Below are 20,000 nucleotides of genomic sequence, written 5' to 3'. Positions count from 1 at the left end.
TGTTTGATCACAGCTGGTGAAGCACTCAAACCCACAAGGCTTTCTGTATGGGGAATTCACTGTGTGTGTGTGTGTGTGTGTTTATATAAGTGAATATTTAGATCTGTGTGTCATATTGTGAGCGAAGCAGATGTGGTAGCTGTTTGAGGCGTAAGAGGAGATGATCACACACACACACACACACACACACACACAGTTACACAACGTCTGCGCTCATGTAATTGAATATGTGTCTGTTCTTAAAGAGACAGGACACGCCTACATCATCAGGACCACCTCAGATTTGTTTCTGTATCGCACGCACGCACACACGCATACACAGACACACACACGCGCACACAAACACGCACAGACACGCACACAGACACGCACACACACACAGACACACACACACACACACACACACAGACACACGCGCGCTCATCTGTATTGTAATGAATTGTGGATCATAACCAGGCTGTTAGTGTTGATTCGCCAGATGATGTTAAATTGATTGGAGGTTGTAACGGGATACCTCCAGAGACACGTGTGTGTGTGTGTGTGTGTGTGTGTGTGTGTGTGTGTGTGTGTGTGTGTGCTTCCATCTTGACCCCCCCTCCAAAAAAAAACAGTTTTGGTACTAGTCTACTAGTATGACCTTGTTGGTACTAGTTTTTGTTGCCCTCAAGATCAGCTAGATTATAGTTAGTCACCAGTTTTTAAATGTACAACTAATATTAAACTAGTGGACTAGAAGTGAAAGCCCGTCTCCTGGTACACCACCTGGTCTACTAGCGAGCCCATCATTGTTTTGTTTAGTGGGAGCTCGAATTAATTAATCCATCATTAATCATTTCATAATTAACATTAAAACATCATCAACCCATTCTGGGCGGGAACCCAGCATCATGTCGTGCTTTAGCTATTGAAAAATAGCAGATCTACAAGCTCGTAGCGCGCCACCGAGTGGCGCGCTACGAGCTTGTAGGTCTGTTATTTTTGAAAAATCGAAGAGCGACTGACATAGAAGACTTAAAAAAAAAAATGAATCTGATCTCAGGTCAGAATGGAAAACTGTCAGGATGTAGAAGACAATTTTAGAATCTGATCTCAGGTCAGAATGGGTTAACATTGATGCTGAAGGCCGTATCGGCCGAAACGTTGCTGGTTCCCTTTATAAACTATATTCCACTGCATGTGAAGACCGTGTGCGGTGCGGGAGAGAGAGACAGTCCCTTCTTTCTCTGTATAACATGTTCAAAATGAATGAAAAATGCAGATCCAACAAACAAACAGTAGAGGCCTATCTAATGCGCTGTGAGCTTGTAGTACACGGCAGGGCGTAAATGATTCATCAGACACGAGTCACAGTACAGTCGATGATGAATCCTTTCAGCGTCTATTCCCTCGTATAAAACAAGACACGTCGCGCCGTGCACGCATCCGCCTGGGTGACGCCGGACTGCTGGGCGAGCGCTGGCGCTTTGGAAGAGACTCAACATATGGAATGAGTTCTGTACTGGCCCATATATATGGAGCGTGGCGTCATGAGGTGTGACCGACCGCACGACTGGCGGGAAATGCAGGTGTTCATAGTAGACCTCCGGTCGCAACAACAAACATGATATCTCTATTAATCTAAAAAGTTATCGTTGGATTAATCGCTTAAAAGACTAGTTATTTTTGTCACATTCTCCTAAGCCATTAACTATCCAGTAACTATCACCATCAGTGACAAAAACAAACACAGCTGTTTTTTGTAATTTTAAAAATGCAGCCTTTTTTTTTTACTTTTTCTTTTCTTTTTCTTTCCGTATTGTCTTGTTAGTTGTGTTTTCTTGTCTGTTTCTTCCTTCAGGTAAAAAAAAGTGGGGGAAAAAAAAGATTTAACTGGTGGAAAATACCTATTTATTTTGGGTGATCTACTATTTTAAAAGTATAATTGACATTCTGCAGAATTGTATACTGTGTGTGTGTGTGTGTGTGTGTGTGTGTGTGTGTGTGTGTGTGTGTGTGTGTGTGTGTGTGTGTGTGTGTGTGTGTGTGTGTGTGTGTGTGTGTGTGTGTGTGCACCGGTGCGCGAGTGTGTGCTGTGTTAGTGAAAGCTGATCTCCAATGTGTTCCAGAGGTTGGTTAAGTTGTGCTTAGACAACACTTAATATAATACTGCTGTGCATGTGTGTGTGTGTGTGTGTGTGTGTGTTTGGGCTGCTCCGCTGCAGACAACATTAAATATTCATGTTCCAGCTCGTGTTTCCCCTCTCTCATCCCTCCCTCCCTCCCTCCCTCCCTCCCTCCCTCCCTCCCTCCATCCATCCATCTCTCCCTCCTTCCCTCCCTCCCTCCCTCCCTCCCTCCCTCCCTCCATCCATCCATCTCTCCCTCCTTCCCTCCCTCCCTCCCTCCCTCCCTCCCTCCCTCCCTCCATCCATCCATCTCTCCCTCCTTCCCTCCCTCCCTCCCTCCCTCCCTCCATCCATCCATCTCTCCCTCCCTCCCTCCCTCCCTCCCTCCCTCCCTCCATCCCTTTCTCCATCCATCCCTCCCTCCCCTCCATCCCTCCTTCCCTCCATCCTTCATCCTTCCTCCCTCCATCCCTCCCTTCCTCCATCCATCCCTCCATCCAGTACCCTCCTACCTCTCTCTCTCCTTCCCTCCATCCTGTGTCCTCCTTATCGTTCTCTCTCTCTCTCTCTCCTTCCCTCCATCCTGTGTCCTCCTTATCGTTCTCTCTGTTCCTCCCTCATTCTTTCATTTGTTCAACACCCCCCCCCCCCCCTCTCTCTCCCTCTTATCGATTTGTTCTGAAAACAAACATGGATTTTAATTCCTCACTCTGTTCTCGGTATTAATTTCTTCTCCTGTGGGGACTGTGTGTGTGTTTTTGGTTTCATTGAGTCTGTCTGTCTTCTATAAGCTCTGTGTGTGTGTGTGTGTGTGTGTGTGTGTGTGTGTGTGTGTGTGTGTGCGCGCAGGCTTGCGTCTGTCTGTCTGCCTGAGTGTAATATGTCTGTTTCCTAGTGTGTATGTGTATAATCTCTGACACACAGTGTGTGAGTCTGTAATCTTTGTCTGTCTGTTGTGGTATCCTGTGTGTGTGTGTGTGTGCGTGCTGTGGTATGCTGTGTGTGTGCGTGCTGTGGTACGCTGTGTGTGCGTGCTGTGGTACGCTGTGTGTGTGCGTGTGTGCTGTGGTACGCTGTGTGTGTGTGTGTGTGTGTGCGTGTGTGCGTGCGTGCGTGCTGTGGTACGCTGTGTGTGTGTGTGTGTGTGTGCGTGTGTGCGTGCGTGCGTGCTGTGGTACGCTGTGTGTGCGCTGGGTGTCAGTGTTTGTAAGCAGCGTGTACAGACTGGGGAATGGGACGCTCTGGTTACAGAACAGTCTGCTCTCAGATCCCATCGACCTGTTCCCACTGGCCAATGTCATCTTCTGCTGTTATAATATTAATAATTATTATTATTAATTAGTCATATGCAGTTGTAGTAAATAGTAGTAGATCTCAAAGAATCAAAGTACTCTTTAGAAACAAGCCCAAAGAATCAACTACACTTTAGAAACAAGCCCAAAGAATCAACTACACTTTAGAAACAAGCCCAAAGAATCAACTACACTTTAGAAACAAGCCCAAAGAATCAACTACACTTTAGAAACAAGCCCAAAGAATCAACTACTCTTTAGAAACAAGCCCAAAGAATCAACTACACTTTAGAAACAAGCCCAAAGAATCAACTACTCTTTAGAAACAAGCCCAAAGAATCAACTACACTTTAGAAACAAGCCCAAAGAATCAACTACTCTTTAGAAACAAGCCCAGAGAATCAACTACACTTTAGAAACAAGCCCAAAGAATCAACTACACTTTAGAAACAAGCCCAAAGAATCAACTACTCTTTAGAAACAAGCCCAAAGAATCAACTACACTTTAGAAACAAGCCCAAAGAATCAACTACTCTTTAGAAACAAGCATAAAGAATCAACTACACTTTAGAAACAAGCCCAAAGAATCAACTACTCTTTAGAAACAAGCATAAAGAATCAACTACACTTTAGAAACAAGCCCAAAGAATCAACTACTCTTTAGAAACAAGCATAAAGAATCAACTACACTTTAGAAACAAGCCCAAAGAATCAACTACTCTTTAGAAACAAGCATAAAGAATCAACTACACTTTAGAAACAAGCCCAAAGAATCAACTACTCTTTAGAAACAAGCATAAAGAATCAACTACACTTTAGAAACAAGCCCAAAGAATCAACTACTCTTTAGAAACGAGCCCAAAGAATCAACTACACTTTAGAAACAAGCCCAAAGAATCAACTACTCTTTAGAAACAAGCATAAAGAATCAACTACTCTTTAGAAACAAGCCCAAAGAATAAACTACTCTTTAGAAACAAGCATAAAGAATCAACTACTCTTTAGAAACAAGCCCAAAGAATCAACTACTCTTTAGAAACAAGCCCAAAGAATCAACTACTCTTTAGAAACAAGCCCAAAGAATCAACTACTCTTTAGAAACAAGCCCAAAGAATCAACTACTCTTTAGAAACAAGCATAAAGAATCAACTACTCTGTAGAAACAAGCCCCAAAGAATCAACTACTCTTTAGAAACAAGCCCAAAGAATCAACTACTCTTTAGAAACAAGCCCAAAGAATCAACTACTCTTTAGAAACAAGCATAAAGAATCAACTACTCTTTAGAAACAAGCCCAAAGAATAAACTACTCTTTAGAAACAAGCATAAAGAATCAACTACTCTTTAGAAACAAGCCCAAAGAATCAACTACTCTTTAGAAACAAGCCCAAAGAATCAACTACTCTTTAGAAACAAGCCCAAAGAATCAACTACTCTTTAGAAACAAGCCCAAAGAATCAACTACTCTTTAGAAACAAGCCCAAAGAATCAACTACTCTGTAGAAACAAGCATAAAGAATCAACTACACTTTAGAAACAAGCCCAAAGAATCAACTACACTTTAGAAACAAGCCCAAAGAATCAACTACTCTGTAGAAACAAGCCCAAAGAATCAACTACTCTGTAGAAACAAGCCCAAAGAATCAACTACACTTTAGAAACAAGCCCAAAGAATCAACTACTCTTTAGAAACAAGCATAAAGAATCAACTACACTTTAGAAACAAGCCCAAAGAATCAACTACTCTTTAGAAACGAGCCCAAAGAATCAACTACACTTTAGAAACAAGCCCAAAGAATCAACTACACTTTAGAAACAAGCCCAAAGAATCAACTACTCTGTAGAAACAAGCCCAAAGAATCAACTACTCTGTAGAAACAAGCCCAAAGAATCAACTACACTTTAGAAACAAGCCCAAAGAATCAACTACTCTTTAGAAACAAGCATAAAGAATCAACTACACTTTAGAAACAAGCCCAAAGAATCAACTACTCTTTAGAAACGAGCCCAAAGAATCAACTACACTTTAGAAACAAGCCCAAAGAATCAACTACTCTTTAGAAACAAGCCCAAAGAATCAACTACTCTTTAGAAACAAGCCCAAAGAATCAACTACTCTTTAGAAACAAGCATAAAGAATCAACTACTCTTTAGAAACAAGCCCAAAGAATAAACTACTCTTTAGAAACAAGCATAAAGAATCAACTACTCTTTAGAAACAAGCCCAAAGAATAAACTACTCTTTAGAAACAAGCATAAAGAATCAACTACTCTTTAGAAACAAGCCCAAAGAATCAACTACTCTTTAGAAACAAGCCCAAAGAATCAACTACTCTTTAGAAACAAGCCCAAAGAATCAACTACTCTGTAGAAACAAGCCCAAAGAATCAACTACTCTTTAGAAACAAGCCCAAAGAATCAACTACTCTGTAGAAACAAGCCCAAGCTGTGTCTCCCAAGGAGACACAGCTGACTGTCCGAGAAATGTTGAGGAAAGTGTTTGAATTTAGGTCATCTTCTGTGGCATTATTATATCAGAAGTTATGCTGGTGGCTTTTTTTTGCAGCAATTAATATCACATTGAAAGAAGATGAAAAGGATATTGATAGTTTTTCAGGCTTTTCTACCTTTATTGGATAGTACGTTGAAGACAGGGAAAGAGAGAGAGAAATGGGGAGAGATGGAGTGTCGCGCAGAAAAGGCTGTCTGGCTCAGGAGTGGAACCGACAACTCACTGTCAGGCTTCATGTGTTGTATGTATGCGCCTTAACCGCTACATCCGCTCTGTCAATTTACAATTTAGGCATTTAGCAGAAGCTCTTAATCCACTTACAGCGACTTACAGTAAGCAAGAGCAAAAAACATGGTAATAATCATACGTAAGCTAAGAAGCCAACAGTGTAATATCTATCTAATGAAACGTATGCGTATACACAATTGAGTGCTATGTCTACAAAAAGTGCTACCGGTATTTCAGTTACATAAGTTGAGCATAAGATGGAGTCTGAAGAGGTGGGTTTTCAGACTAGGGTTGGTTGGTCTGTCGGTCTCCTCTCCTCTCTATGTGATCATCATAGTCATCATGTTTCTTTCTCTTATGTTTCAGCTCTGACTGCCTGCCTACACATACCTCACCATCTCCTCTCTCTGTTTCAGCTCTGACTGCCTACACATACCTCACCGTCTCCTCTCTCTGTTTCAGCTCTGACTGCCTACACATACCTCACTGTCTCCTCTCTCTCTCTCTGTTTCAGCTCTGACTGCCTACACATACCTCACCGTCTCCTCTCTCTCTCTGTTTCAGCTCTGACTGCCTACACATACCTCACCGTCTCCTCTCTCTCTCTGTTTCAGCTCTGACTGCCTACACATACCTCACTGTCTCCTCTCTCTGTTTCAGCTCTGACTGCCTACACATACCTCACTGTCTCCTCTCTCTCTCTCTGTTTCAGCTCTGACTGCCTACACATACCTCACCGTCTCCTCTCTCTGTTTCAGCTCTGACTGCCTACACATACCTCACTGTCTCCTCTCTCTCTCTCTGTTTCAGCTCTGACTGCCTACACATACCTCACCATCTCTCTCTCTCTCTCTCTCTGTTTCAGCTCTGACTGCCTACACATACATCACCGTCTCTCTCTCTCTCTCTGTTTCAGCTCTGACTGCCTACACATACCTCACCGTCTCCTCTCTCTCTCTGTTTCAGCTCTGACTGCCTACACATACCTCACCGTCTTCGACCTGTTCAGGTGAGTTCTCCTCCCAGTGTCTCTGATCCTCGTGGCACTGCTTCCCGGCGTAGACATAGAAAGGTAGACGCCTCCGCGTCATCAGTGCCCATACCCGAAGGCGGGGTTGGCGAAAGGGCCTTTCTGTGTGGAGTTTGCATGTTCTCCCCGTGTCCCCTAGGGTAGGTACCCTCACATGTTCTCCCCGTGTCCCCTAGGGTAGGTACCCTCACATGTTCTCCCCGTGTCCCCTAGGGTAGGTACCCTCACATGTTCTCCCCGTGTCCCCTAGGGTAGGTACCCTCACATGTTCTCCCTGTGTCCCCTAGGGTAGGTACCCTCACATGTTCTCCCCGTGTCCCCTAGGGTAGGTACCCTCACATGTTCTCCCCGTGTCCCCTAGGGTAGGTACCCTCACATGTTCTCCCCGTGTCCCCTAGGGTAGGTACCCTCACATGTTCTCCCCGTGTCCCCTAGGGTAGATACCCTCACAAAAACATGCAGTAATCCTGGTCTCTAAACTGCCTCCCCCTGGCCAGCCGGGGCGGCTGATGGAGGGGAAAGGAACTGGTCGGAATAACGTGTTCCTTCCACGCGCTACGTCCAACCAGGGAAACTCCCCCCTGTCAGGTGTAAAGGAGCAACTTGGACACTCAGGCATGAAGGAAGCATGAGTTCAAGTCCGTTGCTCTCCCCTTGTCCCCCATATATGGGGACTAGGTTGGTGGAGGGTGTGTAGAGCCCAGGATCACATTAGATGATTGACACAGGGGTGAAAAATGGGTTACAAAATCGTGGGATAAAAAAAATATATATATTAAAAAAAGAAAGGTAGACGCCTCTTCTCCCGGCTCTGGTGGCGGATGCGTTGGTTCCGCGTTGGCGCCAAGGAGTGTAACGAAAGGAAGGGACGTGAGTCACGCCGCCGGACGGCGGGGAAGCGTCCATATAAGGGCGCACTCAGTGACGCCCTCCTCAGTGCGATACGCGTCGCTCCGATGAGTTGCAGCGGCGACTGAGGGCGTCTAGCTTTCTACGTCTGTGCTGCTTGCTGTTGGTTTCGTTGTAATGTCACTGACCCAGGATCTGATCCTGGGATCCTATAGCAACAATTAATCAAAGTAATTGATTTTTATCACTGATTTAAAAAAAAAAAATTATATATATATATATATATATATATTTTTTTTTTTGATTGATTGATTTGTATTTGATTTCTGTCAGCTGGAAGATACATTTACGTTTTTTACACGGTTTTCTAAATTAATCAACCATGTTTTGGTCTTCATAATGTTTTCATAATGAAACATTGTGTTTGGACAGACCGTTTCATAATGAAACATTGTGTTTGGACAGACCGTTTCATAATGAAACATTGTGTTTAAACAGACCGTTTCATAATGAAACATTGTGTTTGGACAGACCGTTTCATAATGGAACATTGTGTTTGGACAGACCGTTTCATAATGAACTGTGTGTTTGGACAGACGACGTTTCCAGACATGAAATATTCATTGGGAGAAAATAAATAAATAATGATTAAAACACAACATGAACTCCAGATGACCTCTCCAACTGTTCCTCTTTTCAACCAACACCCCCCCCCCTTCATCTGTCTGTCTGTCTGTCTGTCTGTCTTCTCTGTCTGTATTCTCTGTCTGTATTCTCCATCTCTCTCTCTCTCTCTCTCTCTCTCTCTCTCTCTCCATCTCTCTCTCTGTCTCTCTCCCCCTCCAGTCTCATAACGTGTCTGATCAGCTCCTGGGTCTCCATGAAGAAAGCCAGTCAGATGTACTCGTTCGGGTGAGTCCGACCAATACAGGGTTTTTGGGGAATAAATCCCGACATCGACATATCTGCTGATATTTGTTCTATGGGGGGGGGGGGGGGGGTGGCTGGTAGCCTGGAAACCAGACCATTCTGCCACAGGATAACTATGAAAGAATCCCTGGGCAGATTGGTCTGGCACTCCTCAGTTTGCTGTGACGTTGGAATCTGTTTGTAACCGTGTGTGTGTGCGTGTGTGTGTGTGTGTGTGTGTGTGTGTGTGTGTGTGTGTGTAGGTTGGAGAGGCTGGAGGTACTGGCTGTGTTTGCTTCCACGGTTCTGGTTCAACTGGGAGCCTTATTTATACTAAAAGAGAGGTATGGCACGCACACACACACACACACACACACACACACACACACACATATATGCACACACTAAGGCTGTACCCTAGCCGTGTTTTTAGGACTCGAACATTTGCAGGAATTTCCGAGCGAACATCCGAACCATTTGGTTAATTGGTTCAAATGAATTCATTTCTCCGAGTGCTTTTAACCAGGCTGCAATTCATAAATAGATCCTCCGGGGCGACGTTGCATAGACTGTCAGTGAAATAAGGGGTTGGTGAGGGTTGCTACCGGGTTGGCCGACCGGGAAGGTGTGCATTTTGAGTGTGGATACAACCGTCTTTACTTTTAATACACGGTCGAGATTGTAGATTTCACAATGCCACGCCAGACTTCCCGGTCCTTCATTGCCATCCCCAGTTCCTGCTTACTGATGCCTGTGTCCCTCTAGCGATGACATCATGTGTCCCTCTAGCGATGACATCAGGGAACGACAGCTTTCCACCTCTGGTCTGCTTTGAGGCAGGACTCCAGTAGAAGAAGGGAAGATATAACCTCACTGTCAGCTCTGTAGCAGTGGCCGGCAAACTGTGTTCTTCTGGATCGGACTAGTGAAGAAACACGGGGAAGGTTGCCGTATATTAGATTAGTCGATGGGTGGCTCTTCTCTTCCAAGACAGATTTTGCGCTCTCTCTCATTAGAAGGCGGGTGTTTAAGTGCCATCCGACCGTTTCTCTTGTTTCTTTCTAAAGTGTCCATGTCTCGGAGACATAGAGTAGAATCGGCCTAAACATTTTTACTTTTAACATCTTACTAAGCTGGGATGACCAGATCTTATGCATGTCATTGCAGGCTGACCAGGACATATGTACCCTTCCTAGTTGGAAAGTCCTTTTGGAAAATACAACTTGTAGTCATCAACCTGCTTCAGAGGAGTGGTGTTAAGTGTTTTTATAATGTGGTTATTGTTGGATTTGCACATGTTTACGTATTCAGTTTTGGTCTCGTTGAGATAAAGACCAACACAGTTGGAGGCCTGCTCAAGAGACTGAATAATTGATTCCAATGATTGACTGATAAGCGTGATGTCATCAGCGAAGTCAGTGTCGGTTAGGTATTTAGCAGGATGACGAGAGCTTCCCCTAGGGTTTAGTTGGTAGCCCTTATCATTGATAGCATCAACTGACATACGAAGAACATAATCAACAACAATAACAAATAGAAACAGGGCAAGTGTGTCGCCTTGGAGAATGCCAGCAAGGATGAGGAATGATGGTGTTTCTCCGTCAGGAGTAAGGATGATCGCTGAGGTATTTGTATTATAGAACTTTGATGGCATTGATCATTTTTGTCGGGGATGCCATATAATTTAAGAATGTCAAACATTTTGGCTCTGATGTCCACTGAATCAAAAGCCTTTGATAAATCAACAAAGACTAGTGTGAGGTCGATGTTGCAGAGCTGTGGTTCCTCAATAACCGTAACGTAAGCATAGGATTTGACTCAAAGTGGATCACACACACACACACACACACACACACACACACACACACACACACACACACACACACACACACACACACACACACACACACACACACACACACACACACACACACACAAACACAAACACATACATATGCATGCATGCAAACACAACACACGTACAGTCATGTAACTATGTGTTGTGTTTTGTCGTAGTGTGGAACGCCTCATGCAGCAACCTGAGATACACACGTAAGTATCACCGCACTCACACACACACACACACAAACACACACACACACACACACACACACACACACACTGCATGACCTCAGCTGTGCTGATTCTCAGTGAATACTAAAGTCCTCTCAGAGCAGAGGGGTTGTGTGTCAGTGTGCTGTACAATCCCAACTGTACAAGTCCTGAGTTAATTTAAACTACAAACTAAAGCAACCAAACGTATCTACCCGTATCTTCAAAGTCTGATACAACTCTACACACATTTATTTTCCAACAGCGCATAGTTCAATCTGTTATGTTTATTTTTTTATTTTTTATTAAAAAATATATAAAAGAAACACACATTGATAGAATATGGAGACACGAATAGGCCTTCGTTGTGCTGATGAGCCTATGAGGCCATCGGCTGTGAATCAACACTGATGGTGGAGGAAACCAAACTGCACATCAGGAGCAATTAGGGGTTCAGAGTCTTGCTCAAGGACACTTCGACACTAACTCTGGGGGAGCACCACAGGGTTCGAACTGGCGACCTTGTGGTTACCATCCGGCCACTCTACCCCTGAGCCACCGCCGCCGCCAATTAAGCACTTGAACCCTATAGCATCTGTATTCTGGTGCAAAATCATTTGGCTACAATAGAAGATCTTCAAGCTCACAAGCTTGGTCTAAGGTCTTACGTTAACTCTCAAAGTGGAGTCACATCTATTATAAAACTATTCTCTGCAGTTTCAGGCAAGCTGAAAAAAGTGACCTGTGTGCATGCTGATATAGCTTTAATCACACATTCAGTAATTATGAATTGTATTTTCATAGCGCTTTTCCAAGTGCTCAAAGCGCCTCACACTGGTTCATTCATTCATACATTGGGAGGTGAAGCGGTGAACAGTCGACGCCAGCGTCCTCACTGCCCACATTCACACACCGACGGTGGCGAGCTCACACCGACCGACTCATTGGAGGCAATGTAGGGTTCAGTGTCTTGCCCAAGGACACTTCCACATGTGGACAGGAGGAGGAGCCGGGATTCGAACCCACGACCTGCTCTACCTCCTGAGCCACAGCCACCCAGTACTTACTAGTAGTACTAGTGTGTGTGATTACTACTTTAAGTAGTTCTTAAAATGAAATAAAAATAGATGGCAGATGTTTGAAAGTGGAACCACATTTACAGTATGTTTATATAAAAAAAAAGATGACATTTTGTGAGAGTAATTAATTCCACCTAAACCCTAATACACTTAGCTGACAAAAAAAAATGCACAAAATAGTAGCCTCTTGTAGCTACAGTATTTAGCCAAACATTCACCCTAGACGAGGGCTACTGTGTTTTCTATATTCTCTATCAGGATCCCCGTTCGCTTCCACAAGATGTCACTAGCCTTCCCTGACGTCCCAAAAACACTAGGGTTGAAGTGGTTTTAAGTCTTTGGTAAAAGCTATGATAAATGGATGTATTTAACCCTAGAATTTTAGGCCCTAGAACACCTTCTAGGGCCTGACCTAAGGTTTCTGAAAACCTTAAAATTCTGACGATATTTTTTTTTAATAGTTATGTTGCTACATGTATAGAATAGCTGATGAGACACAGAGAGAGCGCCGGCATCAAGGGTAGAACAACGTGTACGTTGCACCAGGCGTCAATGGGTTAACTGTGTGTGTGTGTGTGTGTGTGTGTGTGTGTGTGTGTGTGTGTCTCTCTCTCCAGAGGTCGTCTGTTAGTGGGCACGTTCGTGGCTCTGTTCTTCAACCTGTTGACTCTGCTCTCCGTGAGGAACAAGCCCTTCACCTACGTATCTGAAGGTACAACACACACACACACACACACACACACACAGGGGGCAGGCTGGGTCAGTGCACGCTCCAGGACATATTAACCACACTGAGACACAGTCTAGTGCTAATGAGACTAGACTATAACACACACACACACACACACACACACACGTGTGTGTGTGGAGTGCATTAACCTGGACTAACATCATTAGGTTCCCAAGTTGCATCGTTCCCGGTGGTCGACTGCGACAGGTCTAGTCTCAAATAATCACCATTAGGTGATGATGTAATAATCAGGGCTGGGACTTTAACAACTGTTTAGTAGCCATAAACGTCTAGACGTCTAATTGCCAATTAAGTACCGGAAGCCACGGACGACAAGACGTCTTCCCTTGGGAATTATTATTTTTTATTCTTCATATATATATATATTTTTTCATCCATATTTAGAAAATTCCTCTAATCTGGTGTACAGGTGATGACATGCACATTACATGCATAATAGAATTACAAATGTTTTCTTTTTTTTTTTTGCGGCTTACGCATTTTATTGGTTTTTTGAAGGGACAGACAGTATAGGCTGACAGGAAACGGGAGAGAGAGATGGGGGGGGATGACATGCAGTAAAGGCCGTGTCGGGCTCGGGAGTCGAACCCGCGGCCACACTGCGACTGGATTACCAGTCGGGTGCCCAGACGGTTACGCCACCGCCTGGGCCTACAAATTCTTTCTTTCTTTATAATGGGAGAATTGGCACTCAAAGCCTAAACTGGTGACCACCAGGTGGCGCTGAAAGCTGATTAATTGAGATGAACTGATTACTGATTACTTAGGGGGTGGTTACCAGTTAGTGCAGAGCTTAGGGGGTGGTTACCAGTTAGTGCAGAGTTTAGGGGGTGGTTACCAGTTAGTGCAGAGTTTAGGGGGTGGTTACCAGTTAGTGCAGAGTTTAGGGGGTGGTTACCAGTTAGTGCAGAGTTTAGGGGGTGGTTACCAGTTAGTGCAGGGCGTAGAGACCTCTGGGTCTTAGAGACCGTTGGGTTTGTTTTGTTGCATTCCAACGGACATCCCTCGGCTGTCACAACAGCTCACCAATCCGACGCTGTGTTTGCACACTGATGTTCTTAACTTCACCCAGCGGATATGGGACTCTCTCTCTCTCTGTCTCTCTCTCTGTCTGTCTCTGTCTCTCGCTCTGCCTCTCTCTCTTTTTGACTCACTCTTGGTCTGTCTCTAAACCAGGTCATCACGAGCGTGCGTGAGTGTGTGTGTGCGTGTGTGAGTGCGTGCGTGCGTGCGTGTGTGCGTGCGTGCGTGTGTGCGTGTGGGCGTGCGCATACTTGTTTCAGCCAATCTCAACATCACTTAACAACTGACATTTGGAGTGGGTGTCTCTCTCTCACACACACACACACACACACACACACACACACAGTTTGTTTTATTCACGTGAACACATAATCTCACTCATTTGCGTGCATGCACGCACGTGTACACACACACACACACACACACACAGACACACACAAGGAGAAGAAAGTGCATTATGCAACCATGTTCCAGACAGCGGTAATGCAGTGTGCCTCAGGCTTAGTGAGACAGACAGACACACATGTGCATGGACACACACTCTCACACACACACACACACACACAAAAACACACACACACACACACACACACACACACACACACACACACACACACACACACACACACAAAAACACACACACACGCACACACACGCCATGAATAAGTTAGTCCATTAAAATGTTTGTTTTTATTGAGTCACCCCCCCTAGACAAACAAACATGACCCGCCCTGACCTGGTCACACACACACGTGTGTGCGTGTGTGTGAGCATGAGGTGCGTGTGCGTGTGTGTGAGATGAACTGTGACTGGGAGCAGCTGAGCATGAGGTTATGTTTTCATAATGTCTCCTAAAATACTGCTCTAATATATTGCTGTACTCTCCAGGGTGTCGGACTCGTTTTAGGTCACAGGGTTTAGGTTTTGTGCGACGGCACGCACGCACGCACGCACGCATGCACGCACGCATGCACGCACGCACGCACGCACGCGCGCCGGGCCGGAAGCGTTGTTGTTGTTAACTTGTTGTTGTGGTGCACGCCGCTGGCACGTGTGTGTGTGTGTTTGTGTGTGTGTGTGTGTGTGTGTGTGTGTGTGTGTGTTTGTCCACAGCTTCCACTGCATTAGTTTAGTTTCCGACCCTCTGCTCTCTGCTGTGTGTCTCTCTGCTAGAGCTACTATACGGGGCTGTCATTCCATCATGACGGTTTGGGAACGTGAACACTGAACTCCGCTCGGTGCCAAGGCAGTGTGCAAGCTGAGACCCACTGTTAACTTTGTCCACAGTAAAACTACTGATGAGAAATATTTGGGCGACTATACCTACCCATTTTGTATACTGTGAGGGGAATGTATACTACCATTTACTCCCTTAATATATACAGTATACCCTTGAAATGTAGAAGATTGAGAAGTACTGTTCTTTTTTTTTAATAATATATTTTTTATCCCACGATTTTGTAACCCATTTTTCACCCCTGTGTCAATCATCTAATGTGATCCTGGGCTCTACACACCCTCCACCAACCTAGTCCCCATATATGGGGGAAAGGGGAGAGCAACCTAGTCCCCATATATGGGGGTCAAGGGGAGAGCAACGGACTTGAGTTTCCCTGGTTGGACGTCGTAGCGCATGGCTGGCCAGGCTGGCCAGGGGGAGGCAGTTTAGTGACCAGGATTACTGCATGTTTTTTGTGAGTGTACCTACCCTAGGGGACACGGGGAGAACATGCAAACTCCACACAGAAAGGCGCAGAAAGTACTGTTCTAAACCCTTATGTGGTACAACAGTGTTTGAGTTCTTCTCTAGTTATCGCTGGTGGCCCGCGACAACCCGCCTCACAAACGATGATATTTATTTCGTTAGAACATCCTCAGCTGATCTCCAGGTGCACGGCTAGCTGGAAACAGACCTCCGTTAGCCTCCTTTAGCGATATGCTATAGCAATGCTCAATCGATGCCATTAACACACGCAACTCGTATTGAAATCCGCCGTAACGCACTGCAATGCTACCTTTCAATAGGCACTCGGTGAGATGAAGAAAACCATGAGAGCAGTCCAGAAACTGTTACGCTTTTTGTCAGAAATATCTAGATATTTCTATTTATTGTTTAAACGGAAAAAATCACACCTTTGTGAAGTGAGGGGTGCTCTAATCAATTATTGACCTGATTATACCAACCTTGAAACATATACCTTAGTTACGTCACCATGAATGGCGGTCCCTTATTGGCCAAGGCAGGGTCTCCACCGACACACCGACAGACATACCGACTGCTCACACACGTATGACGTCAATTCTCCATTCATTGTCGATGGAATGGCATTTAATGTTTGTGTTGAGACAGATTCTACACCATAGCTGTTTATAGGAGGGGCTCAACACTCTGATGCTGGGTTGACTGCAAACAACGACGAGCTAATACAAATCTGCATTCCTGCATAGCTAAAAGAACCTCTCTCTCTCTCTTTCTCTCTGTCTCTCTCTCATCTATGGTTAAGGTGCCCAAGGCTTGGTAGTCTGTTTGCGATGCTACAGAGATGGTTTAACAGTTTTAATGAATAAACTAAATGATAAAATGTTTATTTTTGGGCCAAAGTATAAAGCGTCACAAAAGAGACGAGTGGGCCTGCTGAACTTTTTACTTGCGCAGGTAAAGATGAGCACCTGGTTCACTAGGAGCCGGAACACAATGCAAGGAGCAGGGTCAGTAGACCCAGAACTCACTAGGAGGAACACAATGCAAGGAGCAGGGTCAGTAGACCCAGAACTCACTAGGAGGAACACAATGCAAGGAGCAGGGTCAGTAGACCCAGAACTCACTAGGAGGAACACAATGCAAGGAGCAGGGTCAGTAGACCCAGAACTCACTAGGAGGAACACAATGCAAGGAGCAGGGTCAGTAGACCCAGAACTCATGGCAAAAGGACTGATAACAGCTCGTCTCAGAATAGAGTTTGCCTGCTATATAAACTGATTTCCTGTCTAGAACAGTTTGTTGAGATGTGGGGACATGATAACCTCTTGTGTAGCATTGAGCAAGAATCACTGGTTTCATCTCTTTAAGAAAAAAATAAAATAAAAACACATGGGTTTTAATATTATTGTGAGTACCCAAAGCATGAAATTTCTAGAAATGTCCTGAAGAATATGTGACAGGTGCCAGCAAAAAGAGCCTCAACTCGATTTTTACAGATTACAGATTATAACAGATTATTAAAGTACAGAATGTAAGATTTCATATGATGTATCATTCAATGAAATTGGACAATAATTGAAGGAGATATAACCATTTTAAAATGATTGGGGCCTTTCACCCAAAGCTGAGAAAAGTCCCTTTCAATATTCACAACATTTTTAACACCTTAGAGCTGGATAGAAGTGGGTGTGACAATGGGAGGGACAATAGGTACTTAACTCCACCCACAATGACCACCTTAGAACGTTTTAGCTGTCAACAGTGCAATATAGAAACACTGACATGTTTAAACAAACAATGCAATTTGTAAGGTGCCCCAATAAACCCTTTTGAAAGTACTAAGTATTAAATACTAAGTATAAGTATTCAAGTATTAAATACTAATTTAAGTGTTCAATTTCACTTATACACTACCTGGTTGTAAATAGCTGCAGTAGGCTATACACCATTTTATGCAGGTCTACTATTTCTATTTAGTGTACATTTAGTGGATGTGGCTTACATCCGGTCTAAAGCCCACCCACTGTATGCGCTGATTTCCATACACAATCCGTATCCTCCCCTCACCGGATGTTGAATTAACAGTACTAACGGCCATATATTTGACGATCTTTTACACAAAACAAATTTCCGACATTTCCTTTTCACTTGATACCGTTTCGTAGAGACGGCCTACACAAACGATCTATATACAAAATGAAAGCCCGAATTTCGTAGTTTATATAGTATTTTGAATTTTTTTAAATGAGCAAAAAATGAGCGAGTTATGATTTAAAGAAAAGACGAGTTATTTTGGCTCTTTGCGGCTGGAGGAAAAGAACAAGAATAAGCAGCAACACTCTTCCATGGGACCACCATGGCTATGAAGCAATATAGCACTAACGGGCAACGTTTCACATGTATTATTAGTTTTATACATTTTAGGAGTGAAAACATGTGTTTAGATGCTTATGACAACATCTCAGCAGTTAAGACAATGTCCCTCTGTTAACACACGACACACAGACAGCTAGCTAACTAGGCTAGCTAGCTTTTAGCCTGTTGTTGTGTGATGGTGGAAGTCTATTCTCCAGGCTGGGAAGCGTATTTGAGCGTGTAGCTACGTGGTTTTGTTTATTTTCCTGTAAAGTATAACCCAAAAGCTCCTCCATACTATAGCCATGTAGAATAATTCTGTGTTTATAAACACACAAGCACGCTAATGGGCGGTGACCAGAGCGTGAAACCTCAGAACAAAGAGATCTCAGGACCAATCGAAAACAACATGCAAATCTCAGAACTGCGCTTCTCCGGCCCCAAAACATTGTTAAAAAACAAGCCTACTTTGACATATAAATGTATACGTTTAATTTGCCCAAATGAACAATCTGTTGGAATAAAAACCTTCTTCAACATTCAAACTGTCTTAATATGAAAAAAAAAGAAAATCACATAAAAAAAAAAACGATTTTATTTTGACCATTTTAGACCATTTCATTCTGGCGAGTTGAGGCACTTTCAGCTGGCACCTGTCACATATGTCAGTGTACACAAAAAGGCTTCGTTAAAGGTCTCTCTCTCTCTCTCTCTCTCTCCATAGCTGCCAGTAGCAGTTGGCTCCAGGAGCATGTGGCAGACATCAGTCGAAGGTAAGGACGATGGATGTGAAAACTCACTCTCTCTCAACTCTGGATTTATCTATTCATCTATTCATGTCTTTCATCTGTCCATTCTCTCTCTCTGTCTCTCTCTGTCTCTCTCTCTCTCTCTCTCTCTCTCTCTCTCTCTCTCTCAGCAGATTTTAAGATAAGTCAAGGAAAATATTGAGTTTCACTGACTCACCATGCTCCATTTACACACACGCACGCTGCCTTACCGTAGAGCGGTGTGTGTGCGTTCGTGTCCATTTGTTTGTTCACCCATATCGGTTCCTCTGAGAGGTCAAGAGGTCAATGGCGGCCATCTTGCGTGCCGGTCAGACAAGTCAAAGGTCGTGGGGTTGGGGGGGGGGGGGGGGGGTCAGCTGGATGGGAAATCCGATTGGTTCATTGATTAGGCTTTTCTGAACCATGATCGGATCAACTTTCTCTTTCCCACACAGACACGTCCCACACTCGCGCGCGCACGCACGCAAACACACACACACTCACACACTCGTACGCACGCACGCATGCATGCATACACACTCACACACTCACACAGACACACACGTATGCACACAAACAAACAAACACAGACTTCTGGGATTTGTACACAAAGTTTCATCCAAAGCCACACATTAGTCATCATATTGTTTGTTTGAAGAGTGTGTGTGTGTGTGTGTGTGTGTGTGTGTGTGTGTGTGTGTGTAGAGACACGCACGCCGTTTGGGACTTTACTTTACTTAGAGTTTGCTAATTAACACAGTGGTACGATTTCAGTTCACAGCGAACACATGATTCACTCTCTCATCACTTGTTTCAGTGTGATCAATGATCATCAACAGTAAATTAATGAATTAATGAACGTCTATTTAAAACAAAAGCCAAGACTATTTATAAGCAACCCCCACCACACACACACCACCACCACCCCCGTAAAGGTGTGACTACGTGCCAAACCACAGTCATGGGGGAGGGGAGCTCAGAGGTGATATTTTGTGTTCCTATTTTCTTCAGGGGTGCTCCAGCTATACCAGGCCCACTCCCCGTAGTTATCGCCGCTGCGCACACACACACACACACACACACACACACACACACAGTGCATCCAGTCCGTGCACGAGGATGATGAATGCTGTGTAACTTGTTAGTGTGAATAATAGATGTGTTGTCGAGCTTGAGTTTCACTTTTAAGTGTTGAGATCACCTTCCACCTTACTCTGTCTCTGCTGACACACACACACACACGCAGAGCGCTGAGTCGTGTGTGTGTGTGTGTGTGTGTGTGTGTGTGTGTGTGTGTGTGTGTGTGTGTCTGTGTGTGTGTGTGTGTGTGTGTGTGTGTGTGTG

General features: G+C 44.2%; 1 protein-coding gene across 2 annotated transcripts in view; it reads left to right on the top strand.

Moving 5' to 3' along the window:
• Positions 1–20,000, top strand: part of slc30a6 (solute carrier family 30 member 6) — a 64,132-nt gene that overhangs the window by 28,437 nt on the left and 15,695 nt on the right. For both annotated transcript variants that reach the window (XM_080782421.1, XM_080782420.1), the window contains exons 5-10: positions 7,103–7,145; positions 8,862–8,927; positions 9,188–9,268; positions 10,941–10,976; positions 12,673–12,767; positions 18,611–18,659. In XM_080782421.1, the coding sequence (XP_080638547.1) occupies positions 7,103–7,145; positions 8,862–8,927; positions 9,188–9,268; positions 10,941–10,976; positions 12,673–12,767; positions 18,611–18,659 (370 nt within the window). The remainder of the gene's footprint in view (positions 1–7,102; positions 7,146–8,861; positions 8,928–9,187; positions 9,269–10,940; positions 10,977–12,672; positions 12,768–18,610; positions 18,660–20,000) is intronic.

This window comes from Protomyctophum bolini (genome assembly GCF_963924005.1).
Source record: "Protomyctophum bolini genome assembly, chromosome: 14".
Classification (NCBI taxonomy): domain Eukaryota; kingdom Metazoa; phylum Chordata; class Actinopteri; order Myctophiformes; family Myctophidae; genus Protomyctophum; species Protomyctophum bolini.
The sequence above is the reverse complement of the archived record's forward strand: the minus strand, read 5'-3'. Positions and strand labels throughout refer to the sequence as shown.